General features: G+C 42.9%; 1 protein-coding gene across 6 annotated transcripts in view; it reads right to left on the reverse strand.

Annotated features, from left to right (window-relative positions):
• negr1 (neuronal growth regulator 1) overlaps positions 1-25834 on the reverse strand; it is a 212992-nt gene that overhangs the window by 65927 nt on the left and 121231 nt on the right. For all 6 annotated transcript variants that reach the window (XM_061825427.1, XM_061825426.1, XM_061825425.1 and 3 more), the window contains exon 4: positions 24821-24952. In XM_061825427.1, the coding sequence (XP_061681411.1) occupies positions 24821-24952 (132 nt within the window). The remainder of the gene's footprint in view (positions 1-24820; positions 24953-25834) is intronic.

Below are 25834 nucleotides of genomic sequence, written 5' to 3' on the forward strand. Positions count from 1 at the left end.
TATTCAAGTCGCGCCGGTTCGGCTAACAGAACCTAGTACCGCCCCGGACCTGACCGCGGTGCCCTCCTGCTACCATGACCTACGGGAGGTCTTCTCTGAATCTAAGGCAAAGTCTCTGCCGCCACATCGGTCATACGACTGCACGATTGAACTCCTACCAGGCACCTCTCCTCCCAGAGGGGAACTGTTCTCGTTAACAGGACCAGAGCATCAAGCCATGAGGGACTACATCGAGGACTCGCTGGCAGCCGGACTCATTCGCCCCTCATCCTCACCAGCCGCTGCGGGGTTTTTTTTTGTCAAGAAGAAGGACTCCACGCTGCGACCCTGCATCGACTACCGAGGACTGAACGACATCACAGTCAAGAACAGGTACCCTTTGCCGCTTATCTCTACAGCATTCGAACTCCTCCAGGGAGCCCGGATCTTCACCAAGCTCGACTTGCGCAGCGCTTACCATCTGGTGCGGATTCGGGAAGGGGATGAGTGGAAGACGGCGTTCAACACCCCCACAGGGCACTATGAGTATCTTGTGATGCCTTTTGGACTGACAAATGCCCTGGCCGTCTTTCAAAACTTCATTAACGACGTGCTTCGGGAGTTCCTGAACAGATCTGTCTTTGTATACCTGGATGACATTCTCATCTTTTCAGCAGACCTAACCTCTCACATTCAACAAGTCAGAGAGGTGCTCCGGCGTCTGCAGCAGCACCAATTATACGTGAATAAGGATAAGTGTGAGTTCCATCGGGCATCCGTGTCCTTCCTGGGCTTCGTCCTGGCGGAGGGAGAGATACGGATGGACCCCGGGAAGGTCGACGCGGTGCTGTGGTGGCCTACCCCCACCAACAGGAGGGATGTGCAGAGGTTTTTGGGATTTGCCAATTTCTATAGGAAATTCATAAGGAACTTCAGTTCCGTGGCCGCTCTTCTGCATTCGCTCACCTCGCCACATACCACCTTCGACTGGTCCGGGACCTGCCAGGAGGCCTTCAGCAGGCTCAAGGCAAGTTTCACTACTGCGCCCGTTCTCATTGTTCCGGACCCAGATAACCAGTTTGTGGTGGAGGTGGATGCATCGAATTCAGGAATCGGAGCAGTCTTGTCGCAGAGGAGTCCCAGGGATGGAAGGATCCACCCGTGCACGTTCCTGTCTAGGAAGTTGACCCCGGCAGAGAGGAACTACGACGTGGGAGATAGGGAACTGCTGGCGGTCAAGAGCGCGTTGGAGGAGTGGCGGCACTGGCTGGAGGGCTCGCAAGTACCGTTCGTTGTCTTCACGGACCATAAGAACCTTGAATACCTGAAGTCTGCGAAGAGGTTGAACGCCCGTCAGGCCAGGTGGGCCCTATTTTTCACCCGCTTCCACTTTAAGGTGTCTTTCCGCCCAGGCTCCAAAAACGGCAAGCCGGATGCACTCTCGCGGATCCACGAGGGAGAGCGCATGGATTCAGACGCCGCTACTATCCTGCCAGCGGGGTGCTTCGTGTCTGGTTTCACCTGGGCGATCGAGTCGCGGGTGAAGGACACCGCCACCCGCGGATTGTCCGTCGGGCCGCCTTTTCGTCATCCCATCTCTGCGGGGAGACGTCATCAACTGGGCCCATACCAACAAGACGGTCTGCCACCCGGGTATGGCGAAGACGCGTTCAGTGGTCGAACAAAGGTTCTGGTGGCCTAACCTCAGCAAGGACGTAAGGGAGTCCGTCAACGCCTGCCCGGTGTGTGCTGCCAATAAGACTTCCCGCCTACGGCCTGTTGGTGAGTTGCATCCCCTGTCTATCCCCTTTCGTCCGTGGTCACACATCGCGCTGGACTTCGTCACCGGCCTGCCGCCTTCACAAGGGAACACAGTGGTGCTGTCCGTAGTGGACCGTTTCTCCAAGATGGTCCACTTCGTGCCGCTTCCGAAGATCCCGTCGGCCAAGCAGACAGCCCAGTTGGTATTAGACGAGGTCGTCCATTACCACGGCCTACCCCAGGACATCGTTTCGGACAGGGGTCCGCAATTCAGCGCCCGTTTCTGGAAGGAGTTCTGTAACCTCATCGGCGCTTCAGCGAGTCGGACATCGGGTCATCACCCAGAGTCTAATGGCCAGACTGAGAGGATTAACCAGGAATTAGAGACCGGTCTTCGATGTCTAGCATCAAGGGACCAGAGCACGTGGAGCCAGCACATCAAGTGGGTGGAGTATGCCCACAATTCTCTACCCTCCGCTTCAACAGGTATGGCTCCACTCCATGTCGTGCATGGCTACCCTCCGTCCCTGTTTCCTCCACTGGTCACAGACTCCGCAGTTCCATCAGCCAAGGCCGTGGTGCGACGCTGCAAACGGACCTGGGAAGCAGCTCGGAGGACACTGCTGCGCATGAGCAGCTCCTACAAGGCCGCAGCAGACCGCAAGAGAAGGGCCGCACCAGAGCTCAGAGTGGGACAGCGAGGGTGGCTCTCCACTAAAAGATCTCCCGCTGCGGACGGAATCCCGCAAACTTGCTCCCAGATTCGTTGGCCCGTTCCCGGTTTCCAAGGTTATTAACCCGGTCGCCGTCTCGCTGAAACTGCCCAGGTCGATGAGGGTGCACCCTACGTTCCACGTCAGCAGACTTCGCCCGAATCGCACGTCGTCGCTGGCTCCTCCGCCCGGCCGTTGGGGGGGGGGGTACTGTCATGCTCCTGGATTCCAGCCAGGGCTGGGCGTGGCCAGCCAATCAGAAGGTGCACACCTGCGCCTCATGAGCACTGATTAGACCCAGTACATATAGGACCCGGGGGACGACAGATACTCCGCTAGATCGTTGCTCTTCATGCCTCGTTCCCGCACTCCTGCTTTCCTGACTTCTGATCTCCGTGCACCGACCCACGCCTGTCCACTGACCACCCTCGTAAGCCCATTCGCACTGGTTCTACGGATTGTTTGGACAGTCTACCTGATCTCAGACCTCAGACCGAATAAAGGTTTCCTCTGTACTGTCTGCTGTCTCTGGAGTCGTGCATTTGGGTCCACCCTTGAGCCCCGCATCGTGACAAAGTGTTGTAATCTGAAGGCATAATTTGGTATCAGGAAAGGATAGCTCATTGGTCAAAATTAGCAGGGAGTTATTTCCTTTACATTCCTGACCAAACATGGCTGCCTCAAGTACACATGGAGTGTTTTCCAAGAGAAGAAAGTGAGAAAGGTCAGTATGCAACCAAGTTTGTCTTCAAAATGCTAATCCATCAGTATTATTAATGCGTAAGTGTCGTTCTAGAATAATAAATTATTAATAAACATATATCTTGTATGTACCACTTCACAGAACTGAGGTTACATCTTTTTTGCCCTTTGTTTTATGCATTAAACAAAAAAGCAGTGCTATTTCCTTGATGGTGGCCAGTTAGGAGACTTCTATCTCAATAAGGCAAAAATTTGCCACCCTGCCCATGAATGGGTTAAATTGCGGTTTTATTTCTAAACCAGAATAATAAATGTTGCATAGACCATTGTTAAACTTCTCAATCATTGATATAGAAAACTAAACACCACATCCATCTGTCACGTCCCATCGGAACGAGAGTAGGACCCAAATGCAGGAACTCGGAAGACGCAAGGTAGTTCAAGAAGAGACACGTTTATTATATGCAGAGGTAGGGGATCGAGCAGGCAGTCCGGTGCAGCAGCGGTAGTTGGGACGTCGGGCGAAGAGAGCAGGTGAGCGGGCAGGCAGGAGTCGGTACACAGGCGAACAATCAAACCAGGCAGAAGTAACGAAGGAGTCAGGCTTACAAGGTTGGTCGGGGAACGGACGAAGATCAGGGATACCGGAGCACACGAACGGGACATGAAGATCATACGAACTGGCGCCGGCCAGTTGTCATCGCGGTCATATAAATCCACAGCATAATCAGGCTGCATGAGGCGCAAGTGTGCACCTTTCAATCAGCGCACCTGCGCGGACACCCGCACAGCTTGTGCTGAAGCGGCAGGATCATGACACCATCCATGTTCTCTTCTGGTTACCATCATTAGTTCCGGGTACGCTCGAACCTATCCTTGCTGACTTTAGGCTTGTTATTTACTTCAAAATAGATACATGATGTGGTTGATTGTCAAGACAATTTGCTTTATGCATTAGAATCAATTTTCCAATTTTTAGTCTTTTCCTATCTCACCTGTCTGAGTTTTCAATGTCGTCTGCATCTAAGTTTTTAAAAAATAATGTCCCAGTGGGGTACCTGACTCAAATTCCGCGTTTACTGATCCGGTGAGGGACTGAGCATATATATTACCTATTATCGTCTCTCTTATCAAGGGCACCTTACATAACTGTTTATCACACAAGGTATCTAATCTATCCATTACAAAAATTCATAACAGTTGAGGCAAGCAACTGTTCTGCTCACCATTTTTAGTCCTGTCTGAAAAAGAAAACAAAAAAATACCAGCGGCATATAGGTGGTCCAATGTCCAATGTGATTTGACTGTACAAGCATATCAATACAATCAGATCTGTCAAATTAGGTCATGGCACTCTGATTTGTCAAGAATGATCACACCTATAAGAAGCAATCTTGAATAATTCTAATTTTAACTTGATGACGTCTTACATCATCATATGATGTGAAATATGCCTTCAAGTGCTTGGAAAGAAATGATAAGTAGTACATTAAATTTCCTGAAAGTTCAATAAGCTAGGTAATTTAGTGTCCGGAGAATGCTGTGGTAGTGCTGTAAATCATGCTTGGATTCATGGTGACTCCACCAGAATGGGGTGAGGGTGTGGGCAGAAGAACAGCAAACACACACACAGCAGAAAAATGTGGCCTCCGTGTTACTGCCTGATGACAAATGGCCAGTTGTGGGTCGATCACAAACTAAATTCCCTTGCATCTATATTATGCTGTCATCATAAGAAATGCAAGGTCTCCAACTGTGCATCCCTACAAAGTGAACAAACACCCGCATGTTAATGATTAGTAAAATGTTTGACCCTCAATGTAATATTCATGGGCAGGTCGTGGTCAGAATGCATCAACCCTTAATGTAAAATCATTCACCTTAAGAAGTCTCATGAGACTATCCATGATTAATTGGTGTGTTTCAAAATTGAAGGCCAGATGCAAGAATGTGTGAAGCTAAAAGTTACTACCGTCTACAAAAAAAAAAAAAAAAAAAAAAAGTTGCACACAGAACTGAATAATTTATTAGGGAGTGCCTAGTCACTAAATTTGATATCATGGAAATAAGTGCTAATGCTAAGTAGTCCGAAGTTGTACTGAATTTTATCAAACAAATTTGGGAAAAATATTCTCCCAGGTCACACAACACTCCCAAACTCCCAAAAGATCTCATTGTAATGAACATCCTTAAGGATTAACAAGTGTACCTTGTTTTCTGGTCATTTGTGCCTTTTTTTTTGAACCCTCATTCTGAAAATAAGATTGAACAAGTGTTGTTGAGAGAAGAATAAAAATAAACATGCTGACACAGGCGACACGGGGGGTACAGTGGCTGAGTAGTTAGCACATCGGGGCGGGGGGGTGGGTGGTGAAATTTGGGCTCTGGTCTTCCAGTGTGGAGTTTGCATGTTTACCCGTGCCTGCATGGTAGTCCAGGTTATTCCAACATTCTAAAAACATGTATGGCAACTTAATAAAAGACACTACATTGTACACCAGAGTAAATATGAGTTTGAACGGTAGTTTTGTCTAAGTGTTGTGTGATTGTCTGGCAACCAGTCTACTTGGAAAGGCTCCACCATACCCGTGACGTAAATGGTGACTGTAACTGTAACTGTATTTTTTGGACTACAAAGTGGACTTAAAAATAATTTAATTTTCTCAAAAACTGATAGTGTGCTTTATAATCCGGTGTGCCTTATATAGTAATTAAATAGTTCTGCTTACTGACCTTGAACTGATTTTATGTGGTGCACAGCACTCAAAAATATGTCAGTAGGTTTTAGTACAAATTTGGTAATCTACAGAGTTGCACCGGTTGAGGGATTGTTGTAGAATTACGGCTACCGTAGTCAGGAGCTTCATGTATTAATACATACTGAGCTTCAATGTAATATTATGGTGTGTGTATAAGGATCCCAAAAAGGAACCTGTGAAAAAACATGCTGACAAAACAAATTTTTATCAGTCACAACTGAACATAGGACTCAAGCAGCTGTGAGAGAATTCAGGAATAATGACTCAATGGTCCAGAAGTGATGGAAGCAAGAAGTAATTAAAGAAGACATTAAATAGTTTTGTGAAAAGGTTTAATCTCTCCAGCCACACAAAAACAACCATCTTTCAGGAACTGCCAAAGAATTACAAAAACAAATTTGCCAGTTCCGCATCAACTGCAAGAACATGATCACTGAAAAAAATCTGGCCAGAGTACATCACCAACACGGACGAGATCCCCCTCACCTTTAACATACTGTCGAGAAAATGGGATACGCTGGTATCCATACAGACCGCAGGGAACAAGAACTCTTCTTTCACTGTAGTTCTCGGTTTCAGGCTAAAGGCCAGAAACTACCAACCATGTTAATTTTTAAAAGGAAACATTTACCAAAAAAAAAGTGTCTGGCTAGCGTCATCATCAAGGTTTACCCAAAATGATGTATGGACAAGAAGATCAGTGAGTGGGTGAGAGAAGTTTATGTCAATAGATGGGATGGCTTTTTCCGCAAATGTCCATCTCTATTGATCTCCGACTGAACAATACAGTACTGTGAAAACCCAAGAGCAGCAAACTAATTCAGACTTTGCCATCATTCCAAGTGGATTAACCAAAGAACTATGACCACTGGATATGGGCATCAACACGTCATTCAAAGTTAAATAGTGAGCTGCTTAGAAGCATTGGATGATTGGAAAAGGGGTCTCACAGTGTGGCCGAATTCTCAATTACTTTCAGAACACTCCCTGCAGAAAGTAACTTCAATGACAAGGTGCTCCACTTACGATCACATTCACACCTACGGCCAGTTTGGAGTCTTCTATTCCCCTTCCATGTTTTTGGGATTTTAGAGGAAATTGGAGTACCCTGCGAAAACCCATTCAGGCCCAAGTAGATCACACCAACGTCACACAGGCAAGACAGGATTTGAACTCGGGCCCTCAGAACTGTGTGGCAGACGTGCTAACTAGTTGTCCACCATGTTGCCCCATTCTATTACACATAACAATCATATCAATACAAACACAGCAGTATTCCAAGAAAATAGTATATTATGACATCCAGACTAAGAGATCAAATGAAATCAACTCAGGGGAGCTATCCCTGGTCGACTGGGTAGTACAGGACCCAGATTTGAATCCCTGCCTCGCCTGTGTGGAGATGTTCTGCCCATCCCTGTGTGTGTGTGTGTTTCCAGTGTGATGGTCTGAGCGGTCCCGGTGCTAAAAAGTCTCCTTGTGATTAACGAGCATCAGCTTATATTAATGCGCATGCGCGTATATTCTGTAAACTTCCAGCCAGTCTGAAACATCCTCATTCACGCTTCAATGTGTGCCATTCAACAACTTGTCACCGATTGCTCATGTTCGCTATTATTATGTGTGTGTGTATATATTTATTCTCTGTTCTCTTTATTTTCCTATTATGCCTTTAAGTTGTTATAATGTCGATCTTTGTGGCACTGTTTCCTTTCATACTTTTAAGGCCTTGTGATGCGTATCTTTGTGACCCGGTTTCCTCTCATGGTCTTGGGTCCTTGGGACGCGAATCCTTTGTGACGCAGAAGTCTGAAATGTTTTGAGAAAGCTGGACAAGGAGGCTTCTTCTTATGACCTCACCGCTGCTCTGGGAAATTACGCTGCTTGGAACACTAACTACAGAGACGCCTCCTGCCTTTCATTTTTGGACTGGTTGGAACTTTCGCTATCTTGGAATACCCAATGGGACGAACATTTGCTTGTTTGGGAACACTCGTTCAACATTGGTGGCTATTCGCCGTTGTGACTCAACTACTCTGTTCTTGAACACCTATTTTGAGTTAGCTATCTTATCGTGTTTGTGTTGTGTTGATGTGTGTGAGATTAAATTGTCAGAAACGCAATACAACTGCCTTGTCGCATTTTGCTGGTTTGAACAAAGGGGACGTTAGTCTAAATTCACACGTAATACTATGGACATCTCAGAAAGACGAACACAGCGAACATACATATATGTGTATATCTTTTTATCAACTTTTGTTTTAAGATTAGGGTAAGGGTTTAACATATGTTAGTTCCCTCTATGTAGAAGGAGGAGGAGGAATGGGAGCGGGGTATTTGCCAGTAAGCGTTGGCTGCGTACTCAGAGTTCCCCTATTAGTAAGGCATGCGCATTAATCACAAGGAGAATTTTCAGCACAGCGCTCAGACCGTCACACTGGCTACTCCAGTTTCCTCCCATGTCCCAAAAAACATGCATGGATCCCTCTGGTACTCATCCAAGTCTGTCTTGTTGCTGTTACTTAGCTGCTCAGCAAGGATTCTTGCCTTTGTGAAACTCAGACAGCACTCGAGATCCAGCACTTTGCCAATTATTATAGAAATTTCATTCAAAACTACAGTTGAGTTGCAGCCTCCCTCACCGCTCTTATATCTCCCTTGGCACCTTTACATTGGTCAGATGAGGCTAACCTAGCTTTTTGTCAACTAAAGAGACTGTATTCCTGTGCTCCTGTCCTGGAAATCCCAGTCCCCCTACATTGACAATTTTTTGTTCAGGTTGATGCATCTGGGGGAGGACTTGGTGTGCTGCTTTCCCATTGATCCCCAGAGGATACCCCTGTGACTTCTTTTCTCGTAGAGTGAGTCTGAGGCAGAGAGGAATTATGGGAACAGAGATGGGAACTCTTAATGGTGGTTATAGCATTGGAGGAATGGTGTCATTTTGTTGGAGAAGCACTATTCATTGTGTGGACCAATCACAAGAATTTGGAACACATCCGCTCTGCTAAGACTGAGAGCTCATCAAGCCAGGTGGGCAGTGTTTTTTGATTGTTTCACTTTCACCTTGTCCTAAGAACCAGCTGCCCAGAATGCTAAGCCTTACATTACAGCTCAATAAAACAGTACAATTCACCTCCAAAACTGATCGTAGTCCCATATTGCCCCAGAGTTGTTTTGGGGCCTCAGTTACACTTGAGATTGAAACATTTGTAAATGAGACCCAGGTTTAGCAATATGATCCTGCTGGGGTCTCCAGAATCCTTAATTTGTCTCTGATTCTTTTTGCTTTCATGTGCTGAAATAGGGGCCCACTCCTGACATCTTAGATGTCGTCCTTAGAATCTTGCCCTACATCTGTCAAATCTTCTGCCCTAGCCCTAGACTTTGTTACTTGACTCATTCTGTCAAAGGGAAAAAACAATGTTCTCATTGTGGTGGACAGGTTCTCAAGGACAGCACACTTTCTCATACTTCCCAAGATCATGTCAGCTCAAGAGAATGCCACCAGATTGGTTTAGCCTGATTTTTACTTCCACAGCATCCCTACTGGCAGTTTCCAACAAAAACCCCAACTTTCAAGTTTGGCAAACATTTGGTACATCTCTCAGGATTGACGTTAGTCTCTCGTGTGTGTGTGTGTTTCTTTCGGCTAGTCCCTTTCGGGGTCGCCACAGCGTATCATCTCAGATGGACGCATATGCGTCTGGTTACCAAACTCAGAACAATGAAGAATGTGAGCACACCAACCAGCAGCTGTAGACTGCGCTCCCTTCCATGTCTCAGTCTCGTACCGCTTCATGGAGCAGCCACCTTGCGTAGGTTGTGTATAGTCATTATTTTCTCCTGAGCTCCTCCTCAGGCATATACCCTGCCAACTGCTCCTTGGGCAATAATCCCCAACTCTTTCATTCACAGGAGAATGAGCTGTTCTTTCTGTGCAAGGTCTGGAAACAAGTGTATTCTGCTCTGCTATGGTCCTCTGCGAAGTCTCAGGCACATGACAACCATAGCCACATTCCCACACCTGCTTCCACTGTTGGTCAAAGAGTGTGGCTCCACTCCAGGACTCTATCACTTAAGGTGGAATCAAAGAAATTGTCTTCCCTCTTCATTTGTTCTTGTTTTCTGTTGGTCTCAAGTTTCTGGCCACTTTAGATGTCAGTTCCACCTTCCAAATCTTGCAAATAAAGGCAATTTCATTAAACCCTTTGCATACCTGATACCACCTTCCCTTACTTCCCGGGTCATTGATGGACATCGTTTTTTTATGGTGGACAAGCTCCTGGATCTGCAGCACCATGGGTGTGGCTTCTAGTATTTGTTAAACTGAAAGGGCTGCGGCTCGGTGAAATGGAGCTGGATCCCTGACCGCCAGGATTTGTGTAGGGCATCAATCTGTGACTTACAGTGCACCAACCATGATCACCTGTGCTGTGCACCAGGTGGCGCCTGTCCGAGGGGGATTACAATTAGGTCAGCTATCTCGGTGCCTTTAGCTCTGCCTTACAGGGTGTGTGCATGTTTGGTTTCTTCCAGGTTGGAGGTACTCAGGAACTGCTTTCCATCCACAACTCGCTCCCCTATTTAAGATGGCCCTGGAAAATTCCAGATCGCCTTATTATCTACTCTCATTTTGAAGTTTGGAATCTCACGATCCTGCACTCTTTAGCTCATTATGGTTTTTGCGAGGTATTCTTATCCGATGTTCTTTGTCACAGCCTGCCACCTGCCTCCGTTCCCTGCCAACCTGTGTTTATCTCCTCCCACTCACTGAACACCGGACTCGTTTCTTCCATGCCTGCTCATCTCCAGAGCCGGCCAACCATGATACAGCGCAGAAAACCTCTTTGCCTAGAAGCAGCTATCTGCCTCCAAGTGATTTTCCAATAAACATTCATTCTTTAACTATTCATTCCCTCGTCCACTCATTACCAGGGTCCTGAATGAAGTAAGGAGGGTGCACCTTGGACTAACTCAGAACATGAGATAACACCAAAGCTGTGTTCAATATTGTGGTGTGATGATTCCCCTTTTTAAGGGTACAACATTTGTGGGCGGAAAAAGTAGAACAGACTCAGCCCGAGAAGTCATGCCAGGAAGGTCTGCTGTTTGGAACGACTTAGTATTATGGTGACGGCGGTAGAAAATCCTTGACGAAAGTGCGACAGTGTGCAAGCGTGTTTAACAGCAACATCTGCTCATTTCTGGTGACTTTTACTGATTGCAGCTTTTAAAAAGCTTTACAGTGACTAGTCAAACAGGGCACACACCATAGAGACCTCCAGAAATAGTGAAGGTTTTCCAACTGTGACTGGCCATTACATTACTTCAGAATGGGTGATGAAAATTTGTGTTTTACAGACATATCTCTTATCAATTTTTCAGCATTTATTAAAGATATCTTTCTTTGCCATATAAATGAGAAGCATGCTGAAACTCCTCCTTTCTTGCAGCTGGAATCTCACCTACTTATAACCTTAAACTGTCACAGTAATGTGGAATATGTCAGACTGCCTCATTTAACCTGATTATACAAGACACCATTGTTAACATGTTAACATATACTGAACTGAAAACAGTGACCACAAAGAGATAGGAATGAACCATCATTAACTGTTTCACCCCTCCTATATACCCATTAATGGCCAAACATTGTATGGCTGAGAAAGTTAGAATTAGATTATCCATAGTTTTGATCAAGAGCACTTAACCAGTTTTCCAAATATTCTCCTATGTGTCATCATCATGAACTCTTGCTGTTTCAAGGTGTATGAGGTATTTGTGTTCCACATTCAATGCTTTTAATGCACATATCACCACACCTATCCCAGAAAACCGATAAGCTGTGAGTAAAACCATCCCTTTTATGTTATAAACTATTCATTGTAAAAGTAGCATGAGAACGTCAGCTTTTTAATTAAAAGATCAATTAACATCCCTATCTCTTCAGTCAGATTTGAAAACGAGTTTTCACCACAATTAAGAAATGGACTCATCAGTGCATGACTTATCAGCTTACACACACAGACACTGTTCTCAACTGGCATCTGTGGGATTCACTGTCCTCTCTATTTTTTGTCGCTGTCAGTCAGGAATGGTTCTGCTGCCAAGATTTATTAATTCAATAAGATTTCTATTCAGAACAGTGAAGGAACATTGTGTTCCCTCTGTTTTATTTCATAAAAGCCATATAAATAACCAGCTTAGTCCCAGAATTGTGTGGCTCCCAGGGCGCATTCAATCTTTTGTGTGATTTTAACACTAAACAGTTCAAGGTATGCTAATACACATATGCAATTCATGGGTTAGTAAATGAGGGCAACAAAAGAAAGCTGTCAATTGTTAAAACTATATGGTGCAAGAGCCTCTTCCCATGGGAAAACAGTTTAAACATTCCTGCAATTTGTAGTTAACATTTGGGGTTGGGGTTATCTATTAATGAATATTCAGAAAGTTAACTGCGACAACTGCCTAACCCTTTTTAATTTAACAATGTCTTTCTGTCATATGATAGCATTTTCAGCACACCATGTCTGCCATGGTAGTGCAGTGGAAGCATTTATTTGTTGTGAACTTGCACAGACATAATGATCCTCATGTTGCGATAAAACAGACAACTAGAAACATGCTTTTTCCAAACAAACAATGTGAGGATGAAGGGACTATAAATGTACACATTATTTTAAAATGAGTCAATACAATATTAGTATTTGAGTAGGCTTTCAATCGGCGACTACAAAATGTGCAGATGAAACTGAAAGTGACTGTCAATCGACTCTGAAGTGGAACTAACAAGACCATTTAGTCTGCAAAGATCAAGATTTCGCTCATTTAATTGTGCCCTGAATGCAGCAAGAAATCCAAATACCAATCATGATGAGAGCTCTGGAGAGATGTAGAGAGACAGATTTACATCCCAACAGCTTCAGGGCAGTGACTCCATTTAATTGAACTCTTCTCTTATGAGTTGGAAGCCAGTGTTAATAGATACTGCAAACAGCCAACCAACTGAAACTTTCCCCTTTATATGAAATTATATCCTACTACTGTGGTTATGTAGTGTAATCAACATACAATGTGTAGAGCCCACAAGTCCTCCAAGGCAGCTTTTCAAACACACATGGTCAAATTCAAGGCCACAGTGTACACACATTAAATGAAATATACTATAACAGACACGTATTGAGCAAATTTACAGTGCATAATGATTGGCAAAGAATATTGTTAGTGCTGTGTAAATATATTTGGGCTCAATTAAGTACTGTTGAGTTTTATGCATTTAAAGAACAAATAATGTTTATGAAAGGAAATATGGTGGAACAGTGGAACAGCAGGTAAACCATTGGCCTCACAGTTCTGAGGTCCCGGGTTCTATCCCGGACCCGCCTGTGTGGAGTTTGCATGTTCTTCCTGTGCCTGCGTCAGTTTTTCTCCGGGCACTCCTGTTTCCTCCCACGTTCTAAAAACATGCAACGTTAATTGGACACTCTAAAATTGCCCCTAGGTGTAATTGTGAGTGCGGCTGTTTCTCTCAATGGGCCCTGCGATTGCCTGGCAACCGCTTCAGGGTGTACCCCGCCTCCTGCCCGTTGACAGCTGGGATGGGCTGCAGCACTGCCCGCGACCCTTGTGAGGATAAGCGGCTAAGAGGATGCAAAGGATATATGTCCAGGATATCGCTCCCAAGATACACTACATACACATATACAAGATACACATTTTCCTGCTCCTCCTCCACCTTATTTCTAAGTTGGCCCACACAACATTGGGACTTTTAAGTGGAACTCCGCCCTGGCAGGAAAGTATGAACGATTAGAATTCATCTGAACTGCAGCTTAAGATTGCTGTAGGTCAGCTCATCTTAAAATGTATGCTGACGATGAATTAAAAACAATGTGTTTCATTACTTAGAGACGGCATACTTTTATGTATAAAAATGTCCTTTCATGTAAGTAAGTGGTAATCATAGCTGTAGGGCGACAGAGGAAGGAAGTGTATAGATAGCTGAGAAACTTGGAAACACGGGGAACAAACAGTCTATCGGGATCTGTAGCATCTTGCAATAATAAGAAGAGCTAACAAGGACAAGATGTCAGCTATAGTCTACAAACCTAAATGCATCTTTATAAAAATATCAAAGTTTATGTATAAGAGGGCATTCTTGATTAGCATATTTAGAAAAAATCCACAGGAACCAATCACGTTGCACCAGGGTGTGTCCTGCCTGGAAACCATGTGGGAGTCCCAATAACACATACTCAACACCAATGTACTCTCACTTTAGCAATTTTGTAATGAGCAGCCAGAAAAGGAAGGTATACATGTATTCTAGGGGTGGTACAGCAAAGAGTTTGATTCCAATTCTTTTCGGGCATTGGGTGAAACATTTTGTACGCTTTAAATAAAGGGTGTCTATCTATTTTCTTAGCAGCCCCCAACATAGACGAATATGAACGTTTGAATCAGGGTTCTTTATTACCTGTCTCAATATCAAACCTAGGAACTAAAAGGCAAAGTGTGGACCTAACCTCACTGACTTAATATTCATTCAAAAGGAGTAATTAATGGAACCAAATGACTTTCCTTACTCACCAATGACACAAAAGGTTAGTGTTTGTGATATTGTCAGACAACATTTTTCAATCATTGTAATGTTAAGGTCCAACTTTTTACTTTATTACTTTTGTTTCCTTAAAAAATACATGTGTTACAAGAAATTCTTCCAAACAGTGTCTGTCCACAGTTTTCACTCCCTCTTCATTGTATTAAAATGTGAAATCAAAATTAATCTACACTGTAGATTTGAATGTTGGTTTTACCATATCTATTACCTGCGATTTGAAGACATATACAGACACAACTTTGAGTGGGTTTAAACACACAACAGGCACACACACACTATAAAACCAAATTGCACTGTAATACTAAAAAACAACAGTCTGTATTATACTGTGCAGTGGATCCCAAACAGTATTGTTATTTTATTACAAGTGTATAGCACCATCTATTTCACTGGTCTGACTTTTGAGCAGACAGCGCGGGTCTGGTTGGTTCCCACACGGTGGTGGGTGTTGTGACTCAGTGGAAACCTGTCCAGGGTAAAGTCCTCTTTTTGGTCACAGTCGTCTGGGATAGGCACACAAGATGATCATTATAGGAAATGAATGAATGGCTGATCATAATCACCCTTTTCCACTCCTCCATCACTAACACTCATTGCGGTACCCAGTGTGGCGGCACAGTGGCTCAGCCAGAAAGTGTTGGCCTCACAGTTCTGAAAAAAAAAGTAACATTAATGGGACACAATGATTTGCCCCTAGGTGTGATTGTGGGTTTGACTGTTGTCTGTCTCCATGTGCCCTGCGATTGGCTGATGACCAGTTCAGGGTGTACCCCCCCCTCCTGCCCGCTGACAGCTGAGATAGGCTCCAGCATGCCCCACAACCCCTGTGTGGACAAGTGGCAAAGAAAATGGATGGATGGACCCAGTGGTAGATAGAAATGAATTCAGTTCTAATTGGGGTAGTTGACTGTAAAAGATCCATAACACTATAGGGAGGGAGAGGCGCACAGGGAACACAATTTGCATTAAAAAAATGACTTCAGAGCTACACATTATTTTACCAATAATGCCACAAAATCCTCATGGTTATTTGAAACGTGGTGCTAATATCGTCACATCTGACATCAACAAGACTCTTTGTCTGTGTTGTATTCCTGGAAACAGCTTTGAGACATGAACAGCTGGAGTGCCCTAAGTGGCTGCATCTATCTGAAGGCATTCAAAAGGGAGCAGAACAAATAAATTAGAGGAGAACACAGTTTGCTGCTTTTGTGCAGATGTGGTGAAAGCTTGTGCGAACTGTCAAATTATATTTTGGAAGATGGTGCTCTTCAAACTTCAGAGTGCCATTCAATAAGGACTCCGAAAAGAAAGCTCTCAATGTAGAGTGCTATGCATAGCACAAAGGAAGGTCAAAACATATTGGCTTCCTTAACATGGAAAGGAAACCATGTTTTGTGATTGCGGCATCTGGACATGGACATAGGCCTTCTCAGGGGGCTTTACTAATTGATTCAACAGTCTTATCTCACACAGGGATTTCATGGTGGTCCCTGTCTCATCCATCCCTGAAACTCAGTCACCTATATCTATATATATATATATATATATATATATATATATATATATATATATATATTAAAGGGCTACTGTCATGAAACAGATGATTTTTAGGATGTTATTAATGAAAAAAACGTCAGCCAATATGTGCCCATGTGTTTTTTCAACACAAAACATGATTTTGACGTATACAGCTTTTTATAACTCCCGCCATGAAAATCCTCTCGAGGGATTTGTTTTCGAGAAGAAGCAGGAAGTGACGTAAAGGACAGCGGCACCCCCAAGTGGACACTTTTGTTTCCATTAGTTTTACCTCCAGGAAGGTAGCTCGTTGTTCCTTCGTGTTATCCAAAATGCCGCCTCATTGCATTGCTGGACATTGCTTGAACACTCGGGAGAATGGAATTACCCTTCATAAGTTTGCAAGAGATGCGGTTCGTTGTGAAAAATGGATTGCACGGGTGCAGAGGACGAGAGCTTTGTGGGTTCCAAATGACAGGTAGGTATGTATACAGCTACTAAAAAAAATAATAGTTATGGGCTGACCACGTAATCGGTCTCTCATAACATAACAAAAGATCCGTGTACGAAATATGTCGATGTGCGCGTCAGACGGCGTCGGGCTGCTGCACAGATGGCGGCGAATCAGAAGAACCCAGCCAAGAATGCCTCAGTCAGCCGCGTGCGTGCATTGATGCGCCCCGGCTCGACGGGGTTCATCGACTACTGCGGAGGCTATGAACGTCCCTCTAAAAGCAGCACGGCTCAGCTCCATTATATGCCACCACTGCGCCGAAAATCAGTCACACCGGGCGAGGCGCCGCGTTCGGCGGTCACGGCTTCTGCGAAGGCTGCGGCTGATGGCTCATCTCCGCCGCGAAGGTGGATTGGATGGGGATCGGGTTTGGCCGTGATCGCATATCATCTGAATATGGCTCGAAACAGTAGTGTAATATAGCCCCGAGGGCTCGAAACAAAAGTGTAATACTGCCCCGGTAACATCACTCGGTTGTGTGGTGTTCTCCTTTTCGAAAAGAGCTTCCGTGTCTGAAGGGGCGCGTTTGTCTCCCATAGTTAGGGTGCACCACGTGTTTTCATTGGCAAATGTCCGGGTGACGTCACGGACGGTGGATGCAGCCAATATGCCGACCACGTGGATATCGTAGAATGACACTTCTGCAACTTTGCGCATGGATGATGCGCTCTCCGCTCACATTTATTTTTTCGTATAGACATTGAAGTGAATAATGTTACATGTATTTTTCATTACAATATCTATTTTTGAATGTTTATAGGGATGACACTTGGGCTTTAAGTGCCTGTGAGTCTCTGAATCGCAGCGTGGAGTATAAATTATATGAATTTGAAAAGTAGGTCAGAGATCACAAATTTACCAGGAAAAAAAAATACACTATGGCTTTTCAACAACGCGAACATTCGTTTCAGATTCTAGATAACTGCCAACTTTCATGCTTATCTGATAAAATAATTCAGTCCAAATTCATTCATCAGCAGATTGTACAAAGACAAGACACAAAGGTAGCTAATAATTTAATGAATGTGCAAGATTATAACAGCCTTCTGAACCTTTAAGAAATTCAAACAGAGGTTAAGATGTGGACTCAATGAGGCCTCAATCTCTATGACTAATTCTTCATATCATAGAAAGCCAAACGGCAGCCTTAGTGTTTGTGGCTTTAACCACAGCTTCGTGCTGCGTCTTAAGTTTGTTTTCATGACTTGCTTATTATAATTAGTGGCCTTAATCTGTAATTAGCCCTTGGGTTAACTCCACAGTTATGCCCTCCAAAATGAATTGTTTTGAAATTGGAAAGAACACTGTTTTACCACAGATTAGAATATTAACTGACAAAATTACTATATAATATATATATATATATATATATATATATATATATATATATATATATATATATATATATACACACACACACACACACACACACACACACACACACACACACACACACACACATATCTTGCCCTGCGGTTGGCTGGTAATCAGTTCAGGGGATATGCTCCAGCACTCCCTGCGACCCTCGTGAGGATAAGCGGCAAAGAAAATAGATGGATATATATATATTTTTTTTCAGTGTTTGCCCATTATTTGCGGGTTTACATTCCTTACAACTCCAAGAATAATAAAAATAAGACATAATAAAAAATACCCATATGTACCAAAGTTTTCCAACCACAAGAGGCACTTGAACATCTTTCTCCAAACTGAACAGCAAGCCTCATGTGCACAAATTGTTGTGTGACTTATCAAAACAAGTACACTTGAACACATTGATAACACTGTTAGCATGTATGCCAGCACATATTTTAGTGTGTATAAATGGTACTATATTATGACACTCACAAGGCTGAGAGGGATAACTGCTTTTTGCATCTATAAGGCGGTATGGTGGAGCAGCTTGAAAGCGTTGGCCTCACAGTTCTGAGGACACGGGTTCAATCCCGTACCTGCCTGTGTTGAGTTTTTATGTTCTCCCCGTGCCTGCGTGGGTTTTCTCCGGGCACTCTGGTTTCCTCCCACATCCCCCCAAAAAACATGCAACATTAATTGGACACCGTAAATTGCTGTTAAGTGTGATCGAGAGTGCAGCTGTTTGTCTAAATGTGCCCTGCAATTGGCTGGCAACCATCTCAGGTTGTACCCTGCCTCCTGCTCATTGACAGTTAGAATAGGCTCAAGCTCTCCCACAATCCTTGTGAGAATAAGCAGCAAAGATAATGGATAACTCTACAACTATCTAATATCTATAAGCAGAACAAACTACTGCCCCACACACTGGCTCATTACTGACAATGTTGTACACACGGTGCAGATCAAATTAAAAATTATATCGCCACAGCAAACAGGAAAGCATAATTTGCAAATAATAAAACAAATGAAAGAATGACTCAAGAAATAATTGACACAAAACATGCACTTTAAACGCTACAAACATCCTCCCAACATGCTTCGGAGTGGTCCCAGCATGCTTTGCAGCACTAAGGAGGTCCTTTGTAAAGGATAGGATGTAAATAACGTTTGAATTTTGTGTTTTGAGTCAATTATTTCTTCAATCATTCTTTTATCTTTTTATCATTTGCTAGTTAGGCTATTCTATTTGCTATGGTGTGATAATTCTAGTTTTGATGTGACAATGTGAGTGTGAACAACATCGTCCCTAATGACCGGCATATAGAAGAATTGTGTGGGTCAATGTAAGCTTTTTCTGGTTACACACGTGAAAGGCAATTGTCTCTCTCTGCTTTGTGGGCGCCATCATTTGCCAGCTTCTATACACACTAAAACATGTGCTCGTATGCATTCTAACAGTGTACCGTAATTTCCGGCCTGTAGAGGGCACCAGATTATAAACCTCACCCAGTACATTTGTAAAGAAAATACCATTTGGTGCATACATAAGAGGCACCTGTGTAAAAGCCGCAAGTGTCCACATTAAAACCCACGTTGTAACATGATATATTTACAAAGAAAGACGGTACACAGAAAGAGTTTTCAAAGTTTTAATACCTTAACTTAACATGGCAACAACATGATAGCACAATCAGACCTGGTTAAAAAAAAAAAAAAAAACGGTTAAAATAACAAACAGCTGCAGCAGCTACACAGTTGCAACACGGTAGTACAGCACTAACAGAGCCCATTAAAAAAAAAAAAAAACATACCTAAATCAGTAACACAGCAGCAACACGCTAGCACAGTGCTAATGCTAATTAATTACTGTTAAAAAAATAACATAACGGTAAAAGTCACTTCCTCGGCACATACATTACACTGGTCTCACTCTTACCTTTTCCGCTCGAGGGCCCCCTTGCGGCCGTTAGAAAAAATGCAGAAATTAGCCGCATCACCGCATAAACTGCAGGGTTGTAGGTGTGTGAAAAAGGTTTGATCTTTTAGGCCGGAAATTACGGTAATGAGCACGTTTAAGTGTATTTTATTGGACACGTCACAGAACATTTGCAAATGTTGGAACTCAGTGTGCATATACGGTTCACCACATTGTAAGGCGCCATGTCTAATCTATTTAGAAGAGACTATAAGACCTCAATCGTGAAAATACGGTACATTTAAAAAAATAATCACTTGGAGAACAAAATCCGCGAATATGCAGGGCTACGAACGACGAACCACATACGGGCAAGGGCACACTGTATATGATAACATTATTCACTCTGTCCATTTCTACTAAGCATTGTGCAATTGTGTTCACTTTTATATTCAGTGGAGTTTCACTGGCTTGTGTTTTGGAAGACCCAGTGACAGACTTGGCTAATTGCAGATCTATTCATCCATTTGCCCTTTCTTACAATGAGTCAGAGATTGGGACATGGTCCAAAATACTTCCTTGGTGGTGAAAAGGAGACAGTGAAGATTGTTTACCATCTGGACCGAAACATCAACTGTGCACATAGCTAGGGTGGTACTCCTTTACCTTACCTCTCACTCTTTCATGCAACCGTGTAACATAAAAACCATGGCAACCATCAGGAAGAAAACTATAAATGGGTTGAGTAAAATCAAAAGATTGTGTGCCCAGGCCTTTGTTTATAATAAATTAAACAAACTTTCAAGTGCTTTTGAAGCAAAAAGAGGGAGATACAAGTTGACCATTACTCAAACAGGATGTCACGAATCATAAATATTCATGGTAAGAGTGCAAGCATGAAAATTTACACTACATGTATGCAGAAACACGTTGTAACCTCTGTGTAGTGTTACTGATCCCCCGCCAGCACATGAGGAAAACAAAATGTTTCATTCAGTAAACCAAGCCGCTCGATGTCAACAGTTACTGTTTTAAACTTCCATATTTTGGCAAAACCCATCCCATGTCTTTAATCAAAATGTCAAACTGCTTTGGGCATGCAGAAAGTTAAGCATTTCACGGAAATTCAATGTGTGACAGTCAGTTTACTCTTGAAGAATATATAGTTTGTCATGCCTCAGGGTGCCAGCCCGCTGACCAAAAGAGTGGCAATTCTGAAGTTCACAGTTCAAATCTCTGCGATAGCCTTGCTCTGTTGAGTTTGCATGTTCCAAAAAAAGTATTCTACAAACAAACCAGACACACCAGACAGTTGCTGCTGACCACGATAACATTTCAGTTTTATTGAAATTATGGGGGCGGCACGGTGGCTCAGATGGAAAGTGTTGGCCTCAGAGTTCTGAGGTCCCGCGTTTGATCCTGGACCGGCCTGTGTGGAGTTTGCATGTTCTCCACGTGCCTGTGTGGGTTTCATCTGTTTTCTCCCACATCACAAACAATACATTAATTGGACTCTATAAATTGCCCCTAAGTGTGATTGTGAGTGCGGATGTTTGTCTCAATGTGCCCTACAATTGGCTGGCAACCAGTTCAGGGTGTAGCCTGCCCCCTACTCGTTGACAGCTGGGAAAGGCTCCAGCACTCCCACAACCCTCGTGAGGATAAGTGGCGAAGAAAATGGATGGATGGATGGAATTATGGGGTCACTAATGGTATAAGTGGTACATTCGCCTGACTTTGGTGTGGGCAGCGTAGGCTCAGTTGCCACTCAGCGATGGTGTGAAGATGAGTGTGAATGTCTGTTGCTGTGTAAGTGTGACCTGCGACTGACTGGCAACCAATTTGGGGCGTAGTCCGCCTTTCGCCTCAAATCATCTGGGATAGGCTCCAGTTCCCCACGACCCTGAACAGGATCAGCAATATTTGAGAATGAATTGATGGATGGCTGGATGGATGAAATCTTGGAAAACTTAATTTACTCTAGAAAATTTTAGGGAGCTCTGAATCTGTAACCCGATAAAAATATGTGCACTTTTTAAAATTCATGACAATGCATTTGTTTTTCTTGAATCAGTAAACACTGTGAGTGAGGAGTGAAAATGTAGTAACCTCAGCGTCATTCTCCGTGGGCTCATTTCAAATCAACAAAAGGAAGAAATCCACAAGGTCTGTACAATTTTCCAGTATGTCAGAAATCAATGAAAAAAGAATGAGCAATTGCTCAGTGACAGAAACGCTCTGACGATCTGTCAGTGGCTGATAACTCAGGGCAGGAAACCATGCTTTAACACTTGAGGAAAGACAGCTCACTCCCACTCAAAGTATGACTCTTGATTATTTTGTCTGACAAAAGGGTCTTCCTCATTAGTTCACACATTCTGAATGCAGAAGTCATTTCCTTGTCACTTGAAAATATGTCATCACATGAAGACATGCCCAATTGACAATGGTGAACATCTCCTTCTGTAGCAGAACTGTAATATAAGTTTTCATCCTTGAGCCTGTGTCTCAGCAGAGGTATAAACAACTGTCATAAAAACCCCACTCAGACCTAGCTCATTTACACCAGACATTGCACAGAAATAATGACCACAAGACTTAATTTTATAATGAAGCCAGAGTCAAAGCATCCGGAACCGTACAGCATATACCTTGCAGTGCTCAATATTGTGATAAGAATGAAAATGATGCGAGTGAATTATTTCTCAAAAATCTTGCAAACTGGTCCAGGAGGACCTTATTTTCAACCCTGCAATTCCTCGGGCTGTTTATCTTTCAGGAGGAAGTTTTCAATTTCTCTCAGATTTATGTTTTGTCATATTTGTTAAAACTGTAAACAACATTAAAATGAACTGTAGAAAAAAAGAAGAAGAAAAACAGCCCTCTTTGATTTCAGAATAAATCAGTGCAGCGATGGAAACATCCCCACTTGGAGACAGGAGGAATGACCGACAAGTTCTTTGCCATGAACCCACTGGGAAACTCATGGCGGTCCCACACATTTATCCTTGCACTACCCGTTAGCTTGGGTTTCATGGGCTTTGCTGATGTTAGGGCAGAAAATCCATCTCAGTTAAAAAAACTAATAATAATTAAGAAAATGCCAACAACTGGGCATAAGACGAGCAAATAGAAGAAGGGAGGGGACCTCCAGCATTTGAGGATTCAAATATTACTGAATTAGCCACATTGCTGCTAAACAGATATTGTAAGCAGGGCTGAAGATATGAAATATTTTAGTATTGGATCATCATGCAAAACCTTTTAACAAATAATCAAGTATGTAGATAATTTATATTTTTGGTTAGTTACAGACCCATTATGAATACACAAAAAAAAAATCTTAGACATGAATGACAAATTGTTTTTCTTTTTAAAATAACTTTTATTTTGGAAATTCTTATAGAGCAGAAAACAATTTTTGTGTCGAGAAAAATGTTCAGTGAGGGAAGAAAATGCAAATGCATTTCAGTTTCAACTTTCTTGTAAGTATAAAAAAAAAAAAAAGAATGGAGTCTGTTTTGAAACTTCACTTGATTAGCTAGCATTTTAGGACGCGATTGATGAGTTTAGACCAGACCAACTATACTAAAATTAAGACACCCATTAGTTTAACACATTATTTCAAAAAGTTTTTTTTTTCCCAAAGGACAGTATTTCAACTCAAAATGTCACAGCTTGTAGATGCAATGTCTGGACAATGGGGAAAAGATACAAGTACAGTGTGTGAGACTAAAACGTGACATATTCAGGGGGTGCTTGTTAAGTGCTGGAAGATGACTCTCAGCTTGACAATTTTCTCTTTCCTCCCATTAAGAGACAGCTACTGTATAAACCAATAGTCTTGTAATATCCCAAGAACAGATAAAGGAGGAAGGAAGTCTCCAATACGCTGTCAGTCACTCAATTGAACTCTCAGCCACACAAGAACGTCACAAACTTATGAGCTGCTGTCAGCCACAACGGATACCAACAGCGTCTTTCCAGACTGACTTTTCCTTACGCTTGTGTCAGAATACTTACCCCTGCCCACACTCTGAAAGGAGTACAGACATAATTACGGATACAGTATAAAACTCACTCATGCTGGCAGAGAATATGTTAACTTATACATGTTATACTCTAAGTGCATCCCCAAGGCAGAGAACATTTGAGTATTCGTTGCAGCCATAACTGTAAGTCTTGCACCTATTTTAGATTTTTAATTAATTGTATGTTCTCAAAAATTAAACAAATGTCAAACCATTAACACATTACAATATTACTCCATTACGAATAAGTCATGTTTCCAACAAAGCAACTTTGATGAATGTCACCTTTTTTTAAAAGCACACATTGCATACAGTTCATGTCTCATGGAGGTTTAGTGGTATTGAGGGGCGCCGCTTTGGTCAGTGACCTGAGGGGAGGAGGGATTAGTCAAGTGAGGCTGCCTGTGAATCATGCCAGCATTTTACAACTGCAAATTACCTTTTAAGTTTCCCAAAAATGAGATTGTGGCTAGGCTATCTCTGCAGAACTGCCAAAATGTAGGAGCGTTTTCAAAAAGAATTGCAATGGTATCATTCCCTCTCATGCCTCTTTGTTGTGCTCTTTCTCTGACCACAGCAGCTAAAGCCCAGTATCATTCATTAATGTCAAGGCTCCTCATTACTGTCTCCTCACACTTTTCGAAGACTCATTAACTGCATAATGGAATAGCGCTTGGAACAGTCAGACCTTCCCTTAGTGTGAATTAATCACCCATATGCACAGACAAAAAGGGACTTCTCGCATTAAATATTAAGAAATGTTAAGCATTTCATTTTTGCAACTTTTGTAAGGTGCAGTTTATTGAGGTGCATCATCAGAGACGTCCCACTGCTATCACTAAACCTTGCACCTGCGACTTTTACAGTATAAGGATGGAAGCCCAGTGTGAAGTGGGGAAAAAAAGAGTAAGGAAGCAGGAAGGTAGTGAAGGGGAATACTTACAGTTAACTGTGACTTTTACTGTTTTGGTGTCAGGAGAGGCGATGTCATTTAAAGCGCTGCATTCATAATCTCCAGCTTGGTCCCGTGTGATTCCACTGATGTTAAGATATTCACCGCTGTCATACTTCCTGGCTGTAAAGAGAGAAGTGGAGGAGCTTACTGCATGTCTACAAAGACAACATACATCCATGCACACACTCTATAAACTCAATATAGTATAGCTATCTTCTTACAGTTACCCGTGGTTTATGCGAGGAAGTCTTGGGAAGCAATTTCAATAAAGTGTTGTAATAAACTCTTGATGACCTTCCTTTCATCATAAAATAGCAGCAGATGAGCAGTGCACTTATACACTCGCATAGATGTTGTGGTTGGAAATTAAATGTTGACATCCCCTCCTCTAATTTGCTCATGATTAACTCAATGCCAGAAAATGCATTTAGAGCATCCTCCGGGACCAAGGACAAAGAGTAGGCACATGGGATCATTCAGGTTGGCATGGTTCTAGAGTAACGAAAACGATGTGTGTACAAAAGATGTTCATGCAAATCAAAAATGGAAAAGTGAAGTAAGTAGAAAAATGTATGGTCCCTCTTCTAATCCCTATTCCTCCAGAGGGTGGATGTAGACTGAAAGTAAAGTAGGATGCATCCTTGACAAGTTGCCAGTCAATTAGCTCTGAACTCATTAACATCATTAGCTTTCACTGATGCAGACGATTTTAAATCAGTGTATAAGAAAAGAGGTGCCTGTGAGTTAGCAGTCTGAAACCACAGCTCCGCTAACACTTTCCTTCATTTTGATTTTTCCACTTTTTTCTTTTTCATTTAGTGTTTGTTTTGTGTTATACTAACCCATTTTCAACTATTTTCAGCATTTTAGCTGTGACTGACACACCTTAATGTAAAAAAAATAATTGGTTGGTGTGTCTCCATGTGATTCAGCAGCTTGTTTACAACAACTTAGTTTTCGCCTTTATTTACACTTTCCCCCCATTATTCATTTTGTGATGAG

The sequence above is a fragment of the Syngnathoides biaculeatus genome, chromosome 7 (assembly GCF_019802595.1).
Source record: "Syngnathoides biaculeatus isolate LvHL_M chromosome 7, ASM1980259v1, whole genome shotgun sequence".
In the NCBI taxonomy this organism is placed as follows: Eukaryota; Metazoa; Chordata; class Actinopteri; order Syngnathiformes; family Syngnathidae; genus Syngnathoides; species Syngnathoides biaculeatus.